This window comes from Eumetopias jubatus, unplaced genomic scaffold (assembly GCF_037043125.1).
Source record: "Eumetopias jubatus isolate StellerSeaLion01/CBP00866 unplaced genomic scaffold, mEumJub1_p1.0 scaffold_1, whole genome shotgun sequence".
NCBI lineage: Eukaryota > Metazoa > Chordata > Mammalia > Carnivora > Otariidae > Eumetopias > Eumetopias jubatus.
In genome coordinates this window covers 191,827,162-191,852,834 of record NW_028274807.1, presented here as the reverse complement: position 1 = coordinate 191,852,834, position 25,673 = coordinate 191,827,162, and the positions used below count along the sequence as shown (strand labels likewise).

Here is a 25,673-nt window from a genome sequence, read left to right as displayed (position 1 = left end):
TCAGCACCCTGGGATCATGACCTGAGCTGAAAGCAGACGCTTATCTGACTGAGCCAGCCAGGCGCCCCTACAGCTTACTTTAAAAACAACCGTATACACACACACACACACACACACACACACACACACACTTTGAAATATATGAAGTGTATATGAAGCATACTTTAAAGTTTAATGCTATATACGCCATAGTACCATTATCACATGGTGGTGTCTCTTGAATGCTGTTGATTACTTCACAGCTTGGATCTCCAACTTTGTAATAGTGGTCTTAAGTATTTCTCATAGGCAGGGTTCCTCTATTTGTAGAAAAAAGTGCATTGTTAAGATAATATTTCTGCCAGTATTAATGACCTTTACCTTCAAATTAAGTTTTTGGTTTTAAAAAAGTAACATTACATAAGATTCTTAATTTTAAAAATTATTTTTTAAATCCATTTGTCTGAACATGGCGAAACATTTTTTTCCAAAGGGCATCCTTCCTTTTCTCATGCAGATTTTAAATTGTGGATGCTGGTGGCCAATTAAGAAACAGCTTATCATTTGCTTTTGGAATTTAATACAAATAAAATGCTTGACTTTTTTGAGGTTCTTTGAAATTGAATATTAACCACAAAGCAAGGAACCAGAGGGCAGAATAAGGTAAGCAAGATTCTGTGTCAGAGTAGATCGTTTCCCATTGTTCATTAATGTATGTCTTGATTCTTTCCCTCACAGCTCTAGCCTCATCTTTTAATATTTACTTGTTTATTTACTTTTTTGCCTGTCTAGGCTAAAACTTTAAGCTCCTCATTGAAGACAGGGTCTGCGACTCTTTCTTTCTCTGCTGTAGCCTTAGTACCTGGAATAGTTTCTGGCATACAGCATATGCTCAATAATTATTTATTGAATGAATGAATCAGTAGGTATGTTTAATGCATCTAGCAACTACTTGGACAAATTTTTACAGTAGAATAATTGGGGGAAATAGGATTCTTGTTTTGAAATTATCCCCAGTGGTTCCTGCACTGCTTGCATCCATAAGGAATCACATAAATATGAATTCACATGGGGAGCAGAAACAGCCTTTTGCAATTCACTTTGGAGAATCTGGCTTGAAATAGCATCCAGCTCAGGAAAAAAGCCAAAAAACACACCATGGCTAGAGTAAACTCAGAGAGCACATCTAGGGATAAAGCTCAACACTCACCTGCCTCAGACAGAAGAGAGACTGCCTTATGATTCTAAGACATTTAACAGCATTGCACTTTTCTCTTGGTAGAAAATGTCAGTGAAATATATTCCCGTTTGTAATTTTGTGTCTCCAAGGCATGTTTTAACGTAGCTGTTGTTTTAACTTATTTGAAATACCTGCTGTGTGCCTTTTTCTACCAGTGCAAATGAGGAAAAAAAAGTCTCTTAACTGCAGCTTCAAGATTATAGCAGATTAGAAATATATACCTTAAAAGTGCTATTTTGGTAGACTCTCAAGGAGTCAGTAATGTAAGATTATGTGGCTGTATATCAGTAGTCAACCGACTGTCATTTTAACTGGCAACACTTCTCCAAGGTCATTGATAATCTCACATTCCCAAATTGCTGTGCATGGAAGAGCCACATTGCTATACCTGTCCCCTTCTTAGCAAGGTGACGTAAGCCAAGATGGTCAGAGTCTGCAGCTCTGTGTCTGCAGCCGGTTCTTCATCTCACTGTGTGGGTCATAAAACTATGTTCATTTATTCCATAACTGCAAAGTGTCTACTCCAAGACAGATCCTGGTGTTAGGAAGAGGAAGATTCCATCCTTGTTCACAGTCAAGTAGCAGGAGATAGGGAAAAATAGAAGAGTGAATGGCATGAAGTGCATCAACATTTTACCAGATCTGTTGATGCTGTGGAGCAGTCATGCCCCTCATTTACATAAGCCTGCCCTCATATAGTATCCAGAGTCAATGCTTTTAAAGTGACGATTAGAAACAAAGTAAAAAAAAAACAAACAAGAAAACTCCCTGTGTTCTTTAGTGAAGATGAGGGATCAGAACTGGCATATTTCCTTGTATTGCTAGGTAAGCAGGTTTGAGCTAGATATGTCAGTATTTGCTGGCCCCTGTTAACAGCAGGGTCGGGTTTTTGGTGGAGCGTCATGTTTATCCTTAGACCACAGGAGCGCATCTGGAGTAGGAGGACTCCTGTCATTTTATGCCAGGATTTAAATAGAAAGTAGTAGAAAGTAGGGGGATCTAACTCTTAGAAAAAGTAACAGGCCAGAAGTAGCTTCACTGTATTAAGCAGTAAATGTATCATACTTTCTCTAGAGAAGTTCTTTATATTTTCATCCTTTTAACTTGACAAGTTAATGACCAAAATGGATTGGCCTTCTATCTGACAAGCATCTTGGAGGTGACCAGTTGTGTTGTAATCTTAGATAATCATGTTAAATGAAGCTGTGAGGTATGACAGGTTGCAAAATGTGAAGAGCAAGTCTAACACCATGCTAAGTGTGAATGAAAGCCTGAGAGTTGCCAATTTTATGAGGTGTTAAGACACCTTTTCTGAAATTTGACCTAAGGGGTAAAAAAGTAAGCTTCACTATCTGAATAACATATTTGCACTATAGAGCTTAAAGTAATTGTTGTGTATCTATAGATTATCTTTGTTTTATCTGTATCAAATCTATTAAATATTGGTTATCAAATTCTAAATATAGGGTTTATTTCTTTACTCCAGTTATTGTAGTCACTGACATTCATAACCTTTCCCAGTGAGGCTTACAGCAGAGAGTCTGGGATGCTGGCCCTAGATCATTAGGATTTTAGGAGTCCTCCCCTCTTCTGTCAATGACAGAATTCTGGTGTTCTCTCTTAGGACAGCTGGGGATCTTTTTGCCATAACCCTTGTAATTGTCATTTATATGGCTTTCCTGGGCTGCCAATGGCCCTGCAGCAGCCTTCTTTGTTCCTGGGACTGTGTTCCTCAGAGTGCAGAGGAAGGAGGCATCTCCAGCAGACAGATCTGAGAGTGATCCCCCACCCCCTGAATCCAATCCTCTCTGAATACCCGTTTTTATCAACACAAAACTGAGAGTTAAAAGGCTGAAAATAAGATGGTTAAATCACTGCAATGATTTATCTTCTTATTTTTGTTACTTAAAAGCTAGTTTGCCACTATGTGTGTGTGCCCTTGGGTATGTCAAGCCATGATTTAGAGCTTGGACCTTACTCCTGATTCCCTTTACCAAATTCTGAGCAATGCTTTTTGCTGATCACAGTCCAGACTCACAGTTCCTGCCAGGCCACATCCCCACTCCTGGTTTCTTTTATGTATTCTCAAAATATTTTCAACAGACATGCTATGCCAATTGATTTCCAACCTAATGGGAATCAATTAAAATGAGAAAACATGGAGGTGTATTCACTGCTTGTTCTCTCCTCTCTTGCATAATTTATAATGTGTTCTACTCAACTACCTGAGTATTGGTCGGTGACTTCTGAGCCCAGTGGAACAGACGTTCATAGACATTTCCATCGTAACAGCCAAGTGCTGAATTTAAACACTGATCCGTGAAGTCAAAAGCATCAGTTAACAGGATGGCATCCTTCCTGTGAGAGAAAACAAGAGTTTGTGAGTATTTTAGATTGCTCTTATGAATCTAATTAATCAGGGATGGTGAATAACAACACCTCATTAGAGGTTGCCTCATTATTCACTTTTGAACAACTCAGCTTTAATTTTTTAGTTTTAATTTTTGATCTGTTCTATATACAAGTATAAAGAGTCCAGTAGTCTTCAAGGCTTGTTATTTAAAATCAGCACCTCCCGGGGTGCCTGGGTGGCTCAGTCATTAAGCGTCTGCCTTCGGCTCAGGTCATGATCCCAGGGTCCTGGGATCGAGCCCCACATTGTGCTCCCTGCTCGGCGGGAAGCCTGCTTCTCCCTCTCCCACTTCCCCTGCTTGTGTTCCTGCTCTCGCTGTGTCTCTCTCTGTCAAATAAATAAATAAAATATTTAAAAAATAAAAATAAAAGATAAAATCAGCACCTCCCTGTCGCACCTCTACTTCCCCCACCACTGGAATCAGTTTCAGACTTTTAGCTGATATTTTTTGAATGTCTCTATCTTGTTTGGATTGCTATTTCTTGATTGTTCTGTTTTAGATATTATCTGTCAGCTGTCCATTACAAAAAGATAAGGATATATTTTTGGTCCCCTACCCTCACCCCTGTGTCATCCCCCCCCCTTACCCCAGCTTCTTCTCCTCAGCCTTCCTGCTCCCAGGATAGTCACGATTTCGGTCAGACTTAGGTTCGGTGCCTACACTGTGATGGCTGTATGTGTTTATATTATTGTGACTTTATGTATTCTGCCCACAGCTGAGCTGTGTCCCTACCATGTCCTTCCCATTAGTGATCTACCTGCTTGTCCACTGTTTCTCTCTACAACACTTCTGTCGTCATCCTTAGTGATTTCATTCCTCTAAAATGCGGCTTCTCGGTTCTGGGATCTTCCCCGCTGACCTTGCTCTTCAGCCTCCCTCTGTCACTCTCCGCCAAGACCCCACCCCAGTACGCGGTCCTCCACATCTGCACCTTCTCCGTGATGTGGGGCGTGTTCCTTTCACTGGCTCCTGCCCTGTTAGCTTACTCCCTCTAGAGTTCTGACTCTGATAGCTCCCCCTTTTTTCTTTTCCAAACAACAAAATGTGTTTTATTGTAGCCTATTGAATGAAATATTTTAAAAAATTGTTCACATGCTTCTCTTCCATTTTTTAGCTAAGAATATAAAGCATAACATTGTGATTGGTTCTGCTCTTCCCTAGCCCTCCTTTTACAAAGCAGTTAAGCTGATGGGGATACTGTACCTACCGGCTTTCATCTTCTCTGGGCAACCCTTCATGATCACTGCGAGAGGATTTCCATTTAGGGCTGTTCACATTTCTTTGACCCTACCTGCACCCACCACTTACTTCATGTCCCTCATCTTCCTGGTGGCCTCCCTTCCTTCCTTATTCAGCTGAAATTCCATGGTCTGTTATATTCACTCCCTCAAAAACACATTCAGCAGCTTTTCGACTCTCTGCCACCACCTTTGTAGCTACAGGTGGCTGGGAAACCAGTACCGACTTGTGTAAAAGGGGCTCAGGTGGGCCCTTCCTGCTGCCTAGCGATCATATGACATTGCTCTAATTCCTTTAGTCTCTCATTCTCTGAGATGATTATTTTACACATTCTCTCTGATCCTTAAATCCACACTAGCCGCCTCCCCATCTCTCTTACTTAGATGACTTTTTGCCCCATTTCACTGATAAAATAGAGGGCGCCTGGGTGGCTCAGATGGTTAAGCATCTGCCTTCGGCTCAGGTCATGATCCCAGGGTCCTGGGATCAAGTCCCACATCGGGCTCCCTTCTCCTTGGGAGCCTGCTTCTCCCTCTGCACCCGCCCCCGTCTCTCATGAATAAATAAATAAAATCTTTAAAAAAAAATAGAAGCGGTAAGAGCACATCCACAAGTTCCTGCCCATGCATTTATGCATGCTCTCTCTGTTTTTAGTACAGGTACGCTGTCCAGGCTCCCAGCTCACGCCAGTCCCTCCTCAACCATTAGATGCCTTCCCTTCTTGCCTACTAGAGAACAACGTTCTAGAAATTCTCTTGCCTTTCCTCTACAATGTCATAATCCCCTTTCTCTACTGGATCATTTTCATATACAAACAGGCTGTCCTATCTCCCATCTTAAAAACAAGCTTTTGAGTCTGGTTCCCTCTCCATCATCTACTCCAGATCTTGGCTCCCCTTTATGATAAAACTCCTTAAAAGTGTTGTGCTTGTTTATGCTTTGCTGTTTTTTCTTCACCTCTTCTAGACTAGATCCATTCAGGTTTTCACTTCCACAGCGCCACTGAAATAGTTCTTGTCAAGGCCACCTCCTCTCAGCCTCTTTGGAGGGTCCCAAGACTCAGTCCTGGGGCCTCTTCTCTTTGTACAGTCACTCCATGTGATATCCTTCTGATGGCTTTAAATACCAGCCATATGCTAAGGACTTCCAAATTTATCTCTCCAGTCTCACTTACCTGCTTATTAACATCTTACTTGATTTCTAACAGGCCCTTCAAAGTTAACATGTTCAAAGCCAAACTCCTGATCTTCTACACCTTCTCCTGTGCATCCTGCCCAAATCTGGTGCATTTATAGCAAATGGCAACCCTGTCCTGGCCAAAAATCTGAGCTCCTCTTTGTCACTTATACCCCACATGTGTCAGCAAATCCTGTTCTACCTTCAAAATGTATCCAAACTTCAGCCACTTCCCACTACCTCCGGTGCTATCACCCAGTCTAACCCAACATCATCTTTCTTTGAGGTAACCTCCTAGCTGGGCTCCCCGCTTTGTATTCATCCCCCTTGCCCGGTCAGTTCTTAATATGGCAGCTGGAATGATCCGTTAGAAAAATTCATCAGGCGATTGAAATGCTGAAAACCCTCCCACTCTCACACAAAGTAAAAGCCAATGTCTTCAGTCTTTGTGATGATCTCCACCCCCCTTCGCCCCTGCCCCATTACACCCCTAACTCTGACCTCTGCTCTCATTCCCCACCTCACTGTTCCCTGGAGGGATGTGCCAAGCGTGCTCCGGCCTCCAACGTTTGGACTTCTCTGCCTGTGGTGCTCCTTTCCCAGCCAACTCCATGGCTCCTCTCCTGTCCCCAGCCCTTGAGATCTTTCCTCAGACATCACCCTCCCTGGGAGGCCTTCTCGGACTTATTTAAAACTACACTCCTTGGGGTGCCTGGCTGGCTCAGTCGGCTCAGTCAGTGGAAGGTGCGACTCTTGATCTTGGGGTTGTGAGTTCGGGCCCTGTGTTTGGTGTAGATTTCTTAAAAGTAAAATCTTTAAAAAATAAAATAAAACCACAGTCCCCTCCCTCTCCCCGCATTGCACTCCCAGCATTCCTGACCCCTTCCCTGCTTTCCTTTTCTTCATAGCATTTATTTACCATTTCGCACACTGTATTCTTGACTTATTTTTTCTGTGTGTGTCTCCTTTAGTCTGTAAACATCTATGGCCTTTTCAGTCTGAAACTCGTGCTCTTCATTTGAGGAGTATTTTCTTGAGTTATTTTGTTAATGGTTTGTTCCCTTCTATTTTCTCTGTCTGCTCTTCCTAGACCTCTTTTTCAGATGATGGGCGGTTAGGATCGGTCTTCTTACTATTTTTATCTTTTCTCCTAATTTTTATCTTTTTCTCTTTTTGCCTTCTTTTCTGTGAGATTTATGTAACTTTCTCTTCCAGTCCTTCCACTGAGTTTTTCATTTCCACTATCATTTTTTAGTTTCATAGAGCTTTTTTTTTTTTTCTGAATATTGCTTTTTAAGAAATGACATTCTTGTTTTGTGGTTGCTATATCTCCTCTTAACTCTTTGAGGATATTACTGATCATTTTAAACAGATTCCTTCACCCTGCAGATTCCCTCCAACTTGTTTCATCTTGCTCATTTGGGTCTCTGTTTTTGTTTTTTGTTTTTGTTTTTTAAGTGTGTGACTTTTTTTTTAAAGATTTTATTTATTTATTTGAGAGAGAGAATGAGATAGAGAGCATGAGAGGGGAGAGGGTCAGAGGGAGAAGCAGACTCCATGCTGAGCAGGGAGCCCGATGTGGGACTCGATCCTGGGACTCCAGGATCATGGCCTGAGCCGAAGGCAGTCGCTTAACCAACTGAGCCACCCAGGTGCCCTTGGGTCTCTGTTTTATGTCAGGGCTTCCCCCAGATGTCTGGGGATCCTGAGTCTCTGATTGTAGCTAAGAGTGGGGCACTAGCTATCTGATTACAAGTCTGGGCGTGCTTGCCAATGTGTGGGATTCACTCTGGGGTAAACTGGGGGGATCATGGTGTCAATATCTTCAGTTCTCTCTCCTCTGGGCTGGTCAGATTCTCCAGAGAAGGAGCATGTAGCGTACTCGCCTGGCTGCCAGTTGTCTGGGAACCGGGGGAAAGAGAGCTGGTGGAGGGGGCTTAGGTTAGCCCTTAGCCTATAAACATTTATTCAGGTTTTCTGTAGGGTAGCCTCATTCTCAACTATGCCTGATGTTCCCTGGCCCACAGCCTGTCCGTGTACCCTTCTGCCAGGGTGGAGTCAAGGAGAATCTCAAATCTCTTTTTTAATCTTTTTTTTTTTTTAAGATTTTATTTATTTGACAGAGACACAGCGAGAGAGGGAACACAAGCAGGGGGAGTGGGAGAGGGAGAGGCAGGCTTCCCGCTGAGCAGGGAGCCTGATGCGGGGTTCAATCCCAGGACCCTGGGATCATGACCTGAGCCGAAGGCAGATGCTTAATGACTGAGCCACCCAGGCGCCCCAAGGAGAATCTCAAATCTCTTGCAGAGAAGGAGGGGAGCTGGGAGTTCAGCTCCTTCTAGAAACAGACTTTCAGCCTATCCTGTGGGTCTTACCTTCACCCCTATTGCCAGAGGTACACAGTGCTGCTAGTTCTTGGGGTTCTTTGGTATAACTTGTTTCCCACTCCTGGTTTATGATCCAGTTTTCTCAGATCTGCTAAGTCACTGTCCATCTACTTTCTTATTTTCATGTTTCCTCCCCTGTTCTTTTTCTTTTTGTGAGTTTATACCTTTTTAAAAATTTCAACCCATTTGCTGGTGTTTTCATGGGGTTTCAGGAGGGAACAAAAGTAAATGCATATGGTCAATCTGCCATCTTCACCTGTATGTCCCCCACCTGAGATTTTGCAACCCCTTAAACAACTATAAACTGTTTGGGTCAATTACCATTACACAGAGAGCTGGTTCTTAGTGTCACATGGAATAGTATGCCATCCTTCATTTGTCATCTAGAAATCAGAGGGTGATACTAAGTAATCAAGGGAGGGACTTATGACACAGAACTGTTACAAGCATGGAGTGTGTTACAGGCCTAACTTCCCTGCAGTGATAGGAAGGTTACTTAAGAACCATAACTGAGTAAATCAAGGGTTGTGGGTTAGATGCATGCATAAGTTACGTATCTGTGTCAGTGCTGTTGGTCTTAAGTTGTAAGTCTCTGGCGCCAAGGCAAGCACTTAGAAATGGTGTTGCAGATAAAAAAAATCATGCTTATGAGGTGTTAGGGTGATCTTTTGTGTTTCATCATCTCTGTCAGTCAAGGCTTGTATCCTATTGTCTTCATGAGCTTTAAAATGCGGAGCATTTCAGGGGTGCCTGGTGGCTCAGTTGGTTAAGGTTAAGCGGTTAAGCTGACTCTTGATTTTGACTCAGGTCATGATCTCCGGGTCCTGGGATGGAGCCTGTGCATTGGGCTCTGTGCTCAATGGGGAGTCTGCATGAAGATTCTCTCCCTTTCCTTTTCCCTCAGTTCCTCCCCCCGCTCAGGCTCTCTCTCTCAAATAAATAAGTAAATCTTAAAAATAAAATAAAATAAAATGCCAAGCATTTCAGAATTAAGATACACTTGGGGCTTGAACTGTGCAATACTCAGTTCTGCTATTAATGGTTCCCACCACTGGATTCTCTGTATTAGGGAAAGTTTAATACCTGGAGCATACTTGTATAAAATGTATTTTTGACAGTTTTTGATGATTTAATTGAACATTTACTGACCACTGAATACCTGTTAGGTGCTTATATGGAGTCATAAATGGTTTGTAACATGTTGCATGTTGTTAGAAATAAAAATAATTTGATCTAGTTTTTTTTAAACTTTGTCACAAGTTTATTTTTTAAATTTCAAATCTTTTGCCTTTTTATTATCTTAGTCTTATAGATAATGTGAACTATTGGAGATTCTAGGGGAAAAGACACACACACACACACACACACACACACGTCACACCACCCCACATAAAACAGTCATCCTATTTTCTCAGAAAAGGTTGCATTCTCAAATAGCTCATTTTTATCTTACCGACAATGGTGACTACCCTGTTTTGTTTCTTCCAGTGCCCTCTTCAGGTTGGGGCTTTGGTTTCAATGTTTTTAAAGTGATCATTTAGAGGGGCACCTGGGTGGCTCAGTTGTTAAGCATCTGCCTTTGGCTCAGGTCATGATCCCAGGGTCCTGGGATGGAGCCCTGCATCGGGCTCTCTGCTCAGCAGGAAGCCTGCTTCTCCCTTTCCCACTCCCCCTGCTTGTGTACCCTCTCTCATTGTCTCTCTCTCTGTCAAATAAATAAATAAAATCTTGGGGCGCCTGGGTGGCTCAGTTGGTTGGGTGACTGCCTTCGGCTCAGGTCATGATCCTGGAGTCCCAGGATGGAGTCCCGCATCGGGCTCCCTGCTCAGTGGGGAGTCTGCGTCTCCCTCTGACCCTCTCTCCTCTCATGTGCTCTCTCTCTCTCTCTCATTCTCTCTCTCAAATAAATAAATAAATAAAATCTTTAAAAAAAATAAAGTGATCATTTAGATTATATATAATGTAACAGAATGAAAGCATTGCATTAGTATGTCATGACCCTTAACTGCACTGCATTATGTTGCATTTAAGAACTATTTGTATTATTGCTTTATGAATTTGTGTATGAATTCCCGGGTTTAAAAAAAATTAATCTTAAAGCTGAGGGAGAATTAAAATAAGTTTAGTCCACTTAGTAAGAGTTTGCCTAAGCACATTCAACAAAGACAAGGATATATTTGAAATAAACAATCGCCCCCACCTTAACTTTAATACAGTTTAAGAGCATATGCTCAGGGGTCAGACAGGCCTCAGATTGCACCCAGCTCCTCCCCTGGCTGATTGTGAGACTTTGGGCAAGTTACTCCCCTCAGCCTGAATTTCCTCCCCAGTAAAATGGGGGAGATTAATAGTATTCATTTCAAAAGACTATAAGGATTAAATGAGATGATGTATGTGAAAGCTTTTGGCATAATGCCTGGCATATATAAGTGTTCCTTAAATATTAGCTATGATTAAGACTCATTATTAGTACATATTATGAATAAGTAGGATGCTTCATTTAGATACTCTTCTTATTTCCTTTACAATGTTGAAGAGTATTCAGTTGAGATCATTTATTTTTATTTCTAATTGTTTTTTCATTTTTTTCTTTCATAAATCCATCATGCTTTATGTCTGTGGAATCATGCTACAGTGTCAACCTCTCCAGGGTGGTTGCTGCTTTTGCTGGACCCCATTTAGCAAGGTTTTGGAGCTGCAGGTTTTGGAGTGGGAAGTGAACAAAGGGTCTAGGGCTATTCTCTGAAGATTACCATGGTTTGAAGGCAGCCACTCACCGGATGAGGCGGAGCAGGTCCAGGTAGGCAGTTCTCACCGCATCTACTTGGGCCCCAGACAGGAAGCCATCATGGAGAAAGTCACCGGCATTAGTCAGGATGCCGTGTAGAGCATAGAGGTCACAGAGGCGTTTGAGCACCTGCTGAACTGCCGGGTCGTTTTCTAGTTTCTCCAGAGTTTCTGTAAAACTCTTCACACTGATATAGAAGCAGTGTGCCTAAAAGACATGAAGATCCATCAGCTTCTGGTTTCTGACTCCAGAAGTTATCCCGGAGGCTGGGCAAGACTGCTGGAGTAAGCTCGCTATGGCCAGGTGTTTCCCCGTGGGCCGCCAAGCAGCTGCCTGTGCTCCAAGCTCACCATGCACACTCTGTGCATGCATGTGTGCCCCTGCTGGGGGCTTGTGGGCTCTGGGACTTGGCTCTTAGCTTCCTCATTTTGTTTGGGGGAAATTTCAAGGAGGTTTGAAAGTAGAAAGAGTACAGGGGTATTGGAGGCTGCCTGGAGACAGTGGAGGACTGTACCACTTTTCTTAAGAAAACAGCTGTTTATTGTTTGCCATGTTTAAGGCAGTGGTGTGTGTGTGTGCTTGTGTGTGTCTTGGGGTGAGAAAGTAGAGGTGCATGATGGACATAAAGTTTATCCCAGTTACAGAGTAAACTCTGCAAGGTAAGCAGGGCTGTTATTTAGCCCATATCCAACAGTCTGTCTTTGTCACTAGTTAAAATAAAACTTTTGGGCACTTGGCTCAGTCAGTGGAGCATATGACTCTTGATCTCAAGGTCATGAGTTCAAGGCCCATGTTGGGGGTAGAGTTTACTTTAAAAAAAATTATAAAACTTTTGGTACCATTTGGTAAGTGACCACTGCCCTCAACTGAGTGAGACACCCCACCTCCGTCAGCCAGGATCCTTCCCTGGGAGCCCCTCCTCCCCACAGCTTCACAAATAAAGGACAAATGCCTGACCCAGCAGGAGGCTTTCAGGCCCCTGCTCCCGTTAGGCCTGAAGTCCTTTCTAATTGGCCTGTGCCTCTGCACTACTGGTTGTTGAGCATTCTGAATATTCCCCTTCTCCCCAAGATAAATGCACATTATGTTATCAGGTTAGGTATATCAATTCCAGGGGTGGGGGGAAGGAAAGCAAATAAAACTCTTCTCAAATGTTTACGTGCACACAGATCAGCTGGGCATCTTGTGAAAATACAGATTTCCCAGAAATGCCTGAAGTAGCAAGGCTTAGACTGTTTTGAGGGTTCAAAGAAGTTTCCTCAGGGGGGCAAGGCAAGGGTTATTGCATGTACACAGGGCTGTACTTGCAGGAAGCTGCACCAACCTGCTGAGGCTGCCCCCGTGAGGCATAATGAGGTGTTGACAGACCTGGACTGAGGCTGTATTAGAATGGGTACCAGCATTTCCTCCCGTGTTCCTAGGGGACGGACCTCTCTCCTGAGCAGGGTTTCAGATTATAGGACCAGAGCCCATCAGAGCCTTAAGGTCTTTCCCATGCCCCTTTGTTTTACAGACCGGGAAGTTACAGCCCAGAGAAGGAAGGACACTGGAGGTCACTTAGGCAGGTCATGCACAGAGCTGGAAACAGAACTTAGGCCACTGTTCCCCACTCCCCTGTGTTGCTGTCACTCTTTACCTGAATATTTATGGTTTCTAGATGGGACTTGGTGGGTGCTTAAGGTTTCTGTAGAATAGATGGTTTTTCCAAAGCATGAAGCTCAGAAGTTGCAGCTCTCCCTGCCCCTTATGACTTTGGTGAGTCAGCTAGGGCACCCTCTCCCCAGGAAGCCACTCTTCTTCAGCTTACAATGGCCAGAGGAGAAGGGACTTGCTTTTCTTCTCTAGGCTGGCAGAGCTTCCCTCCCTCGGTGCCCCTAGAACTTGGGGAATCACCTCCCTCCCTCACACACAGTGGCTCTCTGAGGACACAGCTTGCATCTGTGAGGGAAAGGAAAGCAAAGCATCTTAACTATTTTCTACCTCTGGGACCTAATTCCTTTGAGTTCTATGTCCTCATCCTTAAAATGGAGATTATGCTACTCTCACCCCCAGGGTGGTATGTATTAAATGAGGTAACCTGGCATGCAGTGTCTGGTCCACTGGAAGGCAGAGCATAGGTTTGGAAAATGGATGCATAATGGGCAGCTGTGATTCCTTTTGTGATAGTCTGGTGAGAACACAGCCTTGGCTCAGCCTCCTCTGTGTTGATAGGACATTTAGCACAGCAGGGCATGCTCCTGCAGTAGACACAGCCCCGTGGATGGTGGCAGCGTTAAGACCAGCACCAGCTGATGTGGTAGAGGGGGCGGGTCACCAGGTGGCGCCTCACGCCCAGCCTGCCCTGTGAGGGCTGCTACAAAACATTCCTCAGGCTTTCCTGCCAATTCCTGGGCCTGATGCCTGAGGATCGAAGTGTTCACCTTGGTTTTCCAGCTGTAGGTAGGACCAGAGTCCCAGGTGCCTAAGCTGGAGCTCAGGAGTCAACCTCTTTCCCACCCCATTACTCTCTGAAGGCTCTTGCTATCATCTATGCCCTTAATATGTCTGCATCCTCCCACTTTTCTCTGTGCCCTCTACCAAGTTCATGGTCATGACCATCCTCAGCCCTTGCCCAGACTGCTGCTGCCTGCTCCTAACTGGCCTCCAGCCTCCAGTCCATTGCTCCCCAGGCAGCCTGCATGATTCTTTTACAATGAAACTCTGATCACCTCACTCCTGTGGTACAAAGTCTGCAAAGAGAACGAGACCAAACTGCTCACAGTGATGCAGAAAGCCCCAGGCCTTGCCCATCTTTTCTCCTCCCCTACCTGCTTACCTCCCCTGGGTTCAGTCTTCCTCCTTTAGCACCCAAATTTGCACTTCCTCAAGCACCTCCCCTTTTCTTGCCTCTTCCTTTTCCACCTGCTGTTCCCTTTGCCAGGAAACCATTTCCCAAACCACAGCCTCTACCCTTTGCCTGGCTAATTTCAGCTCATCCTTGAAGTCTTGGCCTCTGTGCCCTTTCTGGGAAGGCTTTCTGGTCCTCATGCCGGGTAGAGCTGCACTTCTCTGGGATCCCGGACAGCCTGTGTCTCCCTCACCGTGCTGCCTTGACTGCACCGGGTACGGGCACCATGGAGCCCCCAGTCCCCAGCCCGATGCCTGGTGTTGAGCGGGTGCTCAGATATTTGCTGACTGAATGTGAATTATGCACAAACACAAAACAGAGTAGAAACTGAATCAGACATCTAAGGATTGCCTGTGGGGCTAAGGGGAGACTTGACCTGCTTTTCTGTGTGGGAGGAAATATTTGAACAACCTGAAGCAAATCCAATAACAGTGCCTCATTACATTTTTCCCTAAGAGCTGTCAGCAAGATTGCTTTGGAGTTAAATCCTTTAATTAAAATACCCTGGACGAAAGCCTTGGAAGTGAAACGAGGGCAGCCACTGAGCAGGGCTAGGGAATAATGGCAGAGCTCAGATTTTTCTCAGCATGGTGGCCTGCTGGGGAAACAAAACGGGCCCCTTTCAGCTGGAGCTTCAGCTGACGGGGCAGCTCACCTTAGCAGCCTGGAGGTGTATGACCGTGGTCTGGTTCCATGCCTCATCCCAGTCAGCCCCGGATTGCATCACAGTCTCTAAGTGATGCACTGAGTCCTTTATGAGCCTGAAGGCCAGAGGAAAAAAGGTTCAACTCCCTGACTGAGTGGGAAACAGACTGATGGAGCCTGGTCTCAGGCTGCCTGGGGATCCCTCAGAAGTAGAAATGCAGTAATTTCTGTTCATTGACCTTTGCTTTGTGTTGCAAAGCTAAATGTTTACTATACATTATGTCTTTAATCCCTTTTTAAAAATTTTTTTAAAGATTTCATTTACTTATTTGATGGGGAGACACAGTGAGAGAAGGAACACAGCAAGGGGAGTGGGAGAGGGAGAAGCAGGCTTCCTGATGTGGGGCTCAATCCCAGGACCCTGGGATCATGACTTGAGCCGAAGACAGATACTTAACCACTGAGCCACCCAGGCGTCCCTCTCTTTAACCCTTTTAAGGGTAGGCTTTCCCAATTTACAATGGGGAAAACTGAGTCCCAGACTGGCTCACTTTACCTGTCCGGGAGTCACACAGCTAGTGAGGGGTGGAGCCATCTTAACCCATGAGCTGTAAAGCCTCAGGGCTCTAGGCCAGGCACTGACCCTCCTTTCTAATACAGACACAATCCTAATGTCAGTGTTTTCAGGCCATTCTGTTGACCGACTTCTGTAGCTGAGCAAGGACAATGGTTTTCCCGGAAAGGCTAGTGACGCCTGTCAGTCACCCCAGCCCGTTCCATGTTCTACCTCAGGGACCTTAAAAGGCTAGAAAAGAAAAGAAAACTAAACTAACTCTTGTTCTCCAAACCACCAAATTGGTCATTGGCTATTTACTTAACCTTTATTCTTTTATTTTCTGTTCTCCTGCCCATCCTTGGGATTTCTGTTGCAAAACACACTGTTTATTAAGCAATATTTATTTTTTTGTGTCAGGGAGTGGATAAGCAGATGTCACATTGAGTTCCAAGCAAAAATCAATATAATGGCATTTTAATTACCCTGAGCAGCCTTATTTGGCACTCAACACCCCCCCCCCCCAACTAAAATGTTAGTTCTTTGAGGCCTGGGCTTTTTGTGACTGGTTTATTGATAGATCTGTAGTGCCTAGAAAAGTGCCTGGCACACTGTAGGCACTTAGTATTTGTGGAATAAATAAATGAATGTCCAAAGTTGCTTGTGATCTTAAAATAATTATTAACCATCCCTTGGACCACAGGTTGGGGTATAAGACCTTTTTATATGCTGAAATTATTTCTTCCGGGTTGTTTTGGTGTTTTAGTTGGGGAGAATTTCAGAAGGTTTATTTCTTAGGTACTTCCATCTCTCTATCTTTTCTGTGATGGTGTTTGTGTTTGGCCAGGACCTCTTTTTATTCCCAGCCCTTGGCATGTTTGGACATTTCTGAGGCACAGCAGGTACCCAACAGTATTTGTTGAATGATAGAATGCATGAGTCCCTGGTCCTGTTTGTGTTCCCTGGAGTCCACTAGATAGACCCTGGCAATAAACTAATCCTATCCCTTGATGTAGTCGGGTTTTTTGAAAATTATTTTTAGTTTGTGGGCTATTTTAAATACAGTATTGGTATTTACTTTATTATTTACCATTATTTACATACTGATACATTTGTGGTATTTACAAATGGGCACATTCATTGCATTGCAAATCACAGTAAGAACCTAAAGATAGAAAAAGTTCGGGGCACCTGGGTGGCTCAGTTGGTTGAGCGGCTGCCTTGGGCTCAGGTCATGGTCTCAGGGTCCTGGGAGCAAGCCCCTGCTCAGCGAAAAGTCTGCTTCTCTCTCTGCCCATCCCCTGCTCGTGCTCTCATGCTCTCTGTCTCTCTCAAATTAAATTTAAAAAAAAAAAAAAAAAACTCTTAAAAAAAAAAAAAAAGACAAATTTCCTTGCACTGGCCAGAGGGGTGATGTCCTTCTACTAGCTCGACTAGGATGGGGAAGTGATGGTGGCTCATGGATGTGATTTCCCCTTCTCTGCCCATGGTGGCAGGAACTGAGAGGACTGAGGTTGGGGAAGGGGATGCTTTTCAGAGGAATATTCACAAATGCTCACCCAGCCCACCCCAAAGGCCCTAGTGTGGGCAGGAGCCTGCCCCCAGGCGGAATGGCCAATTTCTTGTTCACCTGGTTGCCACGTGTGCCCAGGCCGTGGTGTAGAGTTTTGGGTGGAGGAAGTCGGCTGCTTTCTGGGCTGGGCATCTGGCCAGGTCAGTTGTGGTCAGGTATGCAATAGACTGAGGGAGAGACTTCTGCAGTGTGGAGCCTGGGGTTGCCTGAGCTTGAGCTTGCAGGTAGTTTTTCACCAGAAACCTGGGGGGGGGGGGGCGGCGGTAGAAGCAGGTAAGCATGGGAGAGCCCTGTGGGACAGCCCAGCACCCGTGTTGCCCAGGAACATGCACTCTCATACTCCCTACGGGAGAACCAGGGCCATGCAGGCTCTTGCCTGGCCCCTCCTGATAGACACTCAGATCCTGAAAGTAAACCCTTTTGGTATCTGAGCAAACAGAATCTTTTCTTCTGGTTAGGATCTTGGGATTTGGGGATTCGTGCTGAATTGTACAGTGATGGCGGAAATTAAATTTTTGTACTTCAGGAGGATAGGTGTAAGGATGCTAACATGAGTGGAGAGTTACAGGTGACTCTCTGCTTCTTTCCTCTGATGACCCAGTGGTTATAGGCTCTGGGCTCAACCATCCTTGGATTCCCCGGGCAGCTCTGCTGAGACCTCTGTGACACTTATACATGTTATTTCACCTCCCTTGGCCTCAGTGTCTCCATCTCTGGATGGGGATAATAATAGTCACCTGATAGAAGGTTTGTGAAAACCCAGAAAATATCTGTAATGCTCCTATAATGGTGGGGCACAGAGTGTCCAATACAGGATGCTGTACCCCCCTTACCATTTGAAAAAACCTCCCATGATACTATTATGAATGTGAAGGGCCTTGCCAGTCTGAGCCCCCACACACAGAAGAGAGTGAACAGAAGCCTGCAGTTGCATCCCTGCCTACCTGCCTCTCAGGTGGGAGCCTCTGCGTGCAGGCCCCGTGCTAAGCCCAGGGACAGGCGGTGAGCAAGGCCCTCAACACTCTGGCCCACAGAGAAGAGCCCCTCGGATTGTGTTGAGTGGGAGGGCTGGGGCGACTGGAGATGGCGTGTTCAGCTGGGGCGGGCATCTAAGCAAGGACCTGAGGGATGAGAGGAGCTGCTTACAGCAGGCCCTGCAGGCTGGGACAGAGTATTCAGGGGGGGGGGACGCTAGTGGGAGCTGGTGACGGGAAAGAGGAACCGTGTCCAGCCCCAGGGAAAGGGAGGCAGGAAGGGGGGTGGGACAGGCCGTAAGGACCCCGCAGGGCAGGTGCAGTGTGGCGTTTTCCCATGAGCTGTGGGGAGCCCCTGAAGAATGTGAAGCACGGGAAAGCTGTGCTCTTGTCCCACCTACGAAAAGCCCCGGATGGACTGGAGACAGACTGTGCGTGTCGCTTGGTCTCCGTGTGGCGTTGCCTGGTGCATGCTCCCGCCGTGGGCATCGGGTGCTGCTTCAGCCCACACAGGGGCCTTACCTGGCCGTCTGCAGGTAGAGCACGGTGTTGTCGCCCTCATAGGTGCAGGAGGCTGTCACTCTGCTGACCAGTGAGGGCAGGCCGCTCAGCTTCGAGTAGCCGTGGCCGCCACAGGCTTGGCGGCACAGCTCAGTCCCCTGGAGGCACGAGTCTGATATCATGGCCTTGATTCCTGCACTCAGTGCGTGAAGCTGCAAGAACAGAGCATTAGGGTGAGTAAGGAGTCCCTCCAGGAACAACCATGCTTCCCGCTCATTGAGCACCTGCTGTATGCCCATGACAACCCTGTGAGGTAAGAATGATCTCTTCGGCTCGCAACTTTATGAACCAGAAGGCTGAGACTCAGAGATGTTATGTGACTTGCCCAAGGTCATATGGTGAAGCAACGTAGCTGTAGGGGCAGTGAAAACAAAGGAAAACTGACCAGGCCAGTGTCCCCAGGATCTTGGGAAGAGGGTGCTTCCTGGATTGGGCTCACCATCATTTAGGAGTTACGGACTTTGCTGGCAAGTGGGGTTTTTGGAGAGCTGGCCTGTGACTGTGGAGATCCACCATCAACCCACTGGCCTGGGCTGTAGGAGGGGCTGCCAGGCAGCAGACCTGGTTAGAGCTTTCGGTTCTTGAAAGCCCTTACCCATGTTTCAGACTCTTGAGTCCTTGGGAGGAAGGTCATGTTCCTTAATCTCTCTGTGCTTCACTTTCCTAATCTGTAGAATGGGAATATAAATGAGGCCAGTGGCACAATTGGGGATTGATGAAGCAGTGCTTATAAAGCATAGGGTCTGGTGGATGAAACCTTAGTGTATATCTAAGTCCATAGTCCTTCATCTGAGACCCTCGGGGCCGGATGTGTTTTGGAATCAGTATTTTTTGAATTTTAGAAAGCTAAAGCAGGGCATTGAAGATAGATTATATATAATACCCAGAAAAGTCTGGGGCAGCCTTAGTGATCAAACTCATTAGTATTTCTGCTGCAAAATGTATACACATCCAGTGGGATAAATCATATCAATTCAGGTCCTACCATGCCACCAAATGTGTAATTTGTAATTTTTCTGTAATATTTCAGCGCTTTTTAGGTTTCACATACACACCAGGGATTGTGCTGCTGTGTTCTAAGTATAATGTGTGATTATTCCCTCTAGCATTTTTGGAGCTTTCTGGAGGCCAGATGTAGGTGGATTTATATGTTGGGGTACAGTTTGCCCGGGGTGCCCTGGGATATTGGAAGGCTAGGGGGAGGGAGTAAAAGGAGTCCATGGGAACAGGAGTGGGGCTGCTTGCCAGTGGGCAGAACAATCTCAGCCACTTTCCTAGCTCCAGCCACCCCCCGCCCCGTCCCCCAGACATCAGGTACCTCCGGCAGGTGGCTGAAGTCTTTGTTGAGAATGGCATCATAGGAGCTATGTAAGAACTCTAGGAGGCTGCTCGCCAGGAAATGGAACGCATAGGCTGTGGCCAGCGGAGGGAAGAGTTTCTGCTGCTGCGTCTGGTAGTCCAGGATTTTTGCCTCTGGGTCACTGAGGGGAGGAAAAGCAGAAGGTTTAGAAGATTGCTACATGCCCCCTCCACCTTCCCATATCCCCAGGATCAAAAAAAGACTTAAAAACTGATCGTTTTTTATAACACTGCAAAACTTGACCTGAAGTGACATGAGGTTAGTAATAATCTTTTTAAGATTATTATCAGACAGATCTGATGGTACAGGGTCAAAGACCCATGATCACACAGAAACCCAGACCCTGACCGACACAGGTCAGGTGGTAGACCAGCCAGGGTTCAAGGGAGCCCGACAGAGACCCCTCAGACAGGGCCCATTCGGGCAGACGGGTGGCATCAGGGGGCAGGCACTGTGGGATGGAGAGGGAGCCCCGTCTGTCGTGGTCAGCCTGCGGGTGCCCCTTGCCTGGGCCGGATGCTGGATTGGCGGCGGATGACCGAGTAGCGGATGGCGATGACACAGGCCTTCTGCAGCAGGGGGATGATCTCGCCCAGGAGCAGATCCACCCGCACCACCACCAATGAAAAGTAGTTGGTCTGCGACGTTCCGAGCTTGACGTAGGTGCCGTCTGGCAAGACCTGGTGGACCAGAGACAGGAGTGCCGGGCCTGAGCCAGGGCTCCCCAGCCTGTCCTACACGCATAACTGTGGGCTTCCATCCCCTCCAGGCACATGGCCCTCAGACCGCTCACCGGGAGCAGGTGGCTGACTGCCCGCCAGAGCGCACTGGCTCTTAACACACCTGTGCTTTCTGCTGAACAGTCATTTCTCAAGTGCCTGGGTTCACAGCTCCTCTCCGGGGACACCCAGGACCTCCCCCAAATCCATAGCTAGAGGGAATGCCTGGGGACCTCCAGAACTTCCTCCAGCACTCAGCTGGTGTCTGGTCAGTGACTGCTTGTCTAGGCCTCACTGTAGGTGAATATGCATGTCATCCTCAGCCCTTCCCTTCTCTCACATCGCTTTGCCCCCCTACCCTATGACTGCTCTACCACCCCACAAAGCTGTGAGCATTTACCCCTGAAAATTCTGAGGCTCAGAGAGATCAAGTGACTTGCCCAAGGTCACACAGCTCCCAAACTGGGGCTTTACCCAGATCTGTGGGATACCAGAGCCTCTTTGGGGTGGGGGTGGGATGCCCCAAACTCTGCTCTTTGGGGGAAGACCCAGAGCCAGCAGCAGTCTGCAGGGGGCCACTGCCCCTCTCCAGGCAGCGTAGGCTTGCACGCCTCCCCGGGACTCCCACCTGTGCAAAGCGACTCAGCATGTTCTCCCTAGGGACCCGCACATGGTCCAGTTGTAGGAAGCCGTTGTCTGTGTGGTCAAAGTCCATCTTGGGTCCGATGTCTCCAACGGTGACTCCTAGTCAGAGATGGAGATGGGAACGTCTGTGAGCCAAGTGCTTTCGTGTGCCGGGTACCCCCCCACCCATGTTCTAGCTCCCCCGAGCCTCACAGCAGCCTGCCACATGGGGTTATTACACCTGTTTTTCAGCTGAGGTCAGACAGGTGCTGAATCTTGCTCAAGTTCACCCAGCCAGTTAGCACCAGGTCTATCCAACTGGACTCCTCCCTGCCCAAGGGAGACATGTCCCAGCTTCTCCCATTACCTTGGGGTCTCACGATAGGGAGGCCTGGTGGGGTCTCTTCCTGGCAGGGGTCCTAGGAGCCACATGGGCTTACCTGGCAGTGGGGTGTGGTCCTGGAGGCTCCGGATGGGCACAATGAAGGCGTGCATGCCCTGTTGGGCTCCTGAGCAGATCAGCTGGGCCTGGACCAAGGTGTGGGTGGCTGACCGTCCCACTGAAGGCAGAGAGAGGAGAGGCCCAGCATGATCTCTGGTGTAGGAGGCCCTGGTGTATGGAGCAGGCAGGCTAACTCTCCCTATCAGGAACCTGCATGTGGTCCAGTCTGAAATTGGTGAGGAGGACCAGTGTGGTGGCACGGGGAAGGCAGGGCACCCCGTGAAGCCAGGATGGGGATTGTTTGATCTGCCTCAAATGGTGCAGGTCAGGGGAGGATGCACAAGGAGCCTGAAGGGTACAGATATTTCCCAGGGGGGTTACCCAGGGCAGGGAGGGCCAGGCAGAAGAGGAGGTAGCATCCTGGGCAACAAAGCGATGCATTTTCAGGATATCCCTTGGCTCATATGGCCTTGACTCATCCTTGGAAATGACTGGAACAGTCTTGAGAGCTTTAATATGAGTGTCTGAGTTGGAGGGCTTTATGGACAGCCATTTAGTGGCTGGAGGTGCAGGGGGTTCTGTCTAAATGTCACGTATGTGGAGCAACCAGCCTATAATACACAGGCAGGGGGTAGGGAGGCTCAAGGAGGCTGCTGGAGATCTGGAGGGGTGCAAAGCCCTCCACACCCTCTAGGTGCTCCCCCTTTCAAAGGCAAAGCTGACAAAGGTTATGGATTTTAATGAAAATAGCCTAAATGGAACAACCTGGGAAAGCTTGGCATCTTTAAAAATTTGGTTCTTCTGCAGTCTTCTGGCTGAAGTGTGTGCCCTTGAGTCATTTTCTTTGGAATCAGGGAGACAGGATCCTTCTGTCAGAGCTGCTGGGGTATGTATGTTAGGATACATGGTGAGAAAACCGGTCCCTGATCACAGGGAAAGGTGTGCATCGCTGCCCCCCAACCCAGGGGCCTCGAAGAGTCACTGATCCCAGAGAGGGCAAACAGCTCCCAAAGAACCAAACAAATCTAGCAGTGTTTTGCAAAAGGCACTGTAAAATGAGCAAGTTTTTTTTTTTTTTGGTACTCAAAAATCTATAAATGAATCACTCTATCGTCTACCTAATAATAATGAATACAGATAATTACCATTTATCTAAATCCAGGTGGTGCTGGACCCTGTGCTGGTGCTTTCCAGTTCTTGCAGGGTGGGTATGATGAGCCCCATTTCCCAGATAAGGAAACTGAGGCTCAGAGAGGCGAGTGAGGCCCTCAAGGTCACCGGTCTGGAGGGGGCAGAGCTGGGATTTCAAGTCGGCCTGATTGCCAAGGTGGTTTCTTTTTTCTGCAGTTCTGACTGCAGTCATCCATTCCCTTCCTCTCCTCTCTCGTTGTCTCTCCTGTCCATCCCTTATTTCTCTGACTTCTTTCTGTCTGAATCTTTTTCCCTCTCTGCTTGTCCCTGACCTCTGTTTCTCTCTGCTTAGTTGTACTCCTGACATTCATTGTATTTTCTCCCCCTGTGGAAGCATTCAGCAAATGGGTCCTCAAGTGCCACAGACATGCCCTCACAGGTGTGTTGTCACATTGCGGGGAAAGGGCCTTGGCGGGACCCCCTCTTGGGCAATGACGGAGCCTGGGGGAAGCACGGTGCGGTCGCCACCTGGTGGATACAGGGGGCAGTGTGGCGCCGGTGGCCAGACCGAGGCTGAGCCTTTCTGGGTGTCTGGAGCTGGGGCAGTGATTGGTGAACTGGGTGATGGATTAGCAAGCTTAATCACTAACTTGGGAGGTGAGAGTGCCTGGGACTAGGCTGTGCGTATGTGATGTGTGTGTGCACCTGTGTGTCTGTGTGGGGGCAAGGTGCCTGTGAGCGAGGACTTGGTCCTCATCCCCCACAGGTTGGGTGGGTTTCCTCAGTTACTTCAAAGTTGGGGCCTCTCAGCCATTTACGGATGAAATTCTTCCCATCCTCCCCTGTCGACAGAGTGAGACCCTGAAGTTCAAGAACCTGAACTGATTCGCTCAAGGTCACCAGCCTAGAACAGGAAATCAGTCTGAGGTCTGGTGGACCTCAGAGCCAGTGCTATTCTGCTGTCCAACTTTGTTCTCCTTGAGGACAGATAGGGCTGGGGGGACAGACAGATACTCACTGTCCCCAGGCCACCATTTGGTGGCCGTCAACGTGGGGCTATGCACCACAAACTCCTGGGTGGCCGCATCATAGGTGGCTTCAGTCTCCAGGCCCCGAAGATTCGTCCCTGGGAATCAAGGAGGGGAGTTTGTGAGGCAGGGGGTCGGGATAGGAATCTCACCTGGGGAGCAGCATCCCGGTGGGCCCGGAGCTGCCAGGCACCAGCCCCGTCTGCAGTCGGGGGAGCTCCCAGCTGTACATACAGGCATTTCTCGTCTTTCACCCGTGGGCTGTGTGGGGGACACATGGCCAGCCCGTGACAAGGGATGCTTGCTGACATTTCCAGAAGGAACGCCTTGCCCCACGCACGCTAGTTCATTCGGCGTGTTTGTATAAATTAGAAAAAGGAACCCCCTCCTTCGAGACCCTTGACTGCCACCTGCTGGAATGTTTCCATATGAAATACACAATCTCTGACTCCTCCGCCGTGAGTGGGCTTTCTGGAACAGTGCACGCAGAAACCCTGGCTCACCGTGTCCCAGTTCTGTCTGGGCATATGATGCAATGATCTGGAACTCATTGCAGAGTGGGGTCCATTTGGCAATCTGCTCCTCTGAGCCCAGGGTCCTGAGGGATTTCAGGAACACGTGGTGTAGACTTAAGGCCAATTCTCCAGAAAGGGCTCTGTGGGGGAAGGGACACGGTACTTGAGTAGCCCACCGGAGACGGGGACCCCAGTAGCGTCAGTCTGGCAGGGTGCAGGAGGGAAGGGACATCTGCCATCCTGGCTTCCCAGCAGCTATTGCCTTTAAAAGTGGGGAAAATCGCTCATAGTGTTAAGGCTTTCCAAGTGATCCCAGGTGAACTCCTCTCTGGTGGGGCTGCCCTGGGAGTGAGTACCTGTAAGCGTAGTGGAATTCAAGACTGTTTTCCGACCAGCCCAGGCGCTTTGCTATTGTCTGGAGGTGAAATTTCCTCTGAACGGCGGCCACATAACGTTCATTCTGGGTCATGAAATAATTATACTTCAGGGTAAACTCCGGGTCACTGTGGATGATGCTCTCTTCCAAAAACAGAGAACAGAGAGCTTAGAGACCGGAGTGAGGCTCCTGGCACCTTCAGATCTTTCTACCCCCTTGCCTTGTGGACGTGAAGTCAGACACTATTGTCATTTTACAGATGTAATGACTGAGCACCTGAGGTGGGAAGGTGACTTGCTCAAGGTTACAAAGCCATGCAGTGGCAGAATAAGGACCAACATGTAGGTCTTCTGCTGCCTAAGACTCTTCTATCCTTCAGATGGGCTCAGGAAATACGGACTTGTTAAAGATGTCCGTAGAGTCCAAAGGAATGAATCTCTAACAGTGGAATTTTGAAAGCAAGATTTGTCATTTGAGGTGGGACTGCTAGTGAAGGACTCTTCTTCCAAGAAAGGCATGTGGGCACAAAGCAGAGGCTCCACTCCCCAGCTTCCTCTTACCAACTTTCCTCCGGAGTGCAGTGTTCTGGGCACCTCCATCCAGGATGTTGATGAGACTTTCCACATTGAAGGACTGTATGTGTCTCTCACTCTCTATGTTGGGGTGCACTTGCCTGCTCCAGGTATCCCCCAGGGACACTCGGTGCACTGGGCTGCCCATCCTAGCCTGGAGCTGCCTGCTGCCAGAGGAAAGATACTTCTGGCCTAGCTGCTCGGATCCTTGGGTGGTGCTAAGAACCTGTATGCCGGAGGAAGTGCCCAGAACTGAGCATCTGACAGGGATTTGGGGCTGCTCCAGGTAGGAAAGCAGCTCCCATGAAAGATTTGTGTGCCCCTGCACCCCCACCCCCTTCTCTGCGGGCACTCGGCTGGCCACGAATGCAGGAATTGCTCGGTAAATGGTAGCACAGTACCTGTTTGTCGAGATTTGGACGGGATCCAATCACAGGGCTCGAGCTCTGTCCACTGCAACCTGTCTTACAAGGGTTACCTGGGGGAAATT

The 25,673-nt window shown here is 47.5% G+C and overlaps 1 protein-coding gene across 1 annotated transcript; it reads right to left on the bottom strand.

Moving 5' to 3' along the window:
* Window positions 1-236: 236 nt before the first annotated feature.
* ACOX2 (acyl-CoA oxidase 2) lies at window positions 237-25,331 on the bottom strand. The gene is made up of 14 exons (XM_028110441.1): window positions 25,172-25,331; window positions 24,592-24,754; window positions 24,224-24,375; window positions 23,711-23,818; window positions 21,560-21,679; window positions 21,124-21,239; window positions 20,284-20,456; window positions 19,735-19,897; window positions 18,378-18,568; window positions 16,939-17,124; window positions 14,766-14,871; window positions 11,213-11,430; window positions 3,445-3,577; window positions 237-299 (listed from the first exon to the last, which is right to left on the bottom strand). Exons 1-14 carry the CDS (start codon window positions 25,329-25,331, stop codon window positions 237-239), a joined length of 2,052 nt encoding a protein of 683 aa, XP_027966242.1.
* Window positions 25,332-25,673: the final 342 nt, after the last annotated feature.

Excerpts from the sequence above, each read along its gene's own strand:
- ACOX2 (XM_028110441.1), bottom strand. The coding sequence starts at position 25,331 with ATGGGCAGCCCAGTGCACCGAGTGTCCCTGGGGGATACCTGGAGCAGG. Across the intron at positions 14,872-16,938 it reads TGGGCACACGTGGCAACCAG|GCTCATAAAGGACTCAGTGC; the intron begins GTGAACAAGAAA and ends TCTGGCCTTCAG. Across the intron at positions 300-3,444 it reads AGTCACCGACCAATACTCAG|AGGAACCCTGCCTATGAGAA; the intron begins GTAGTTGAGTAG and ends TTCTACAAATAG.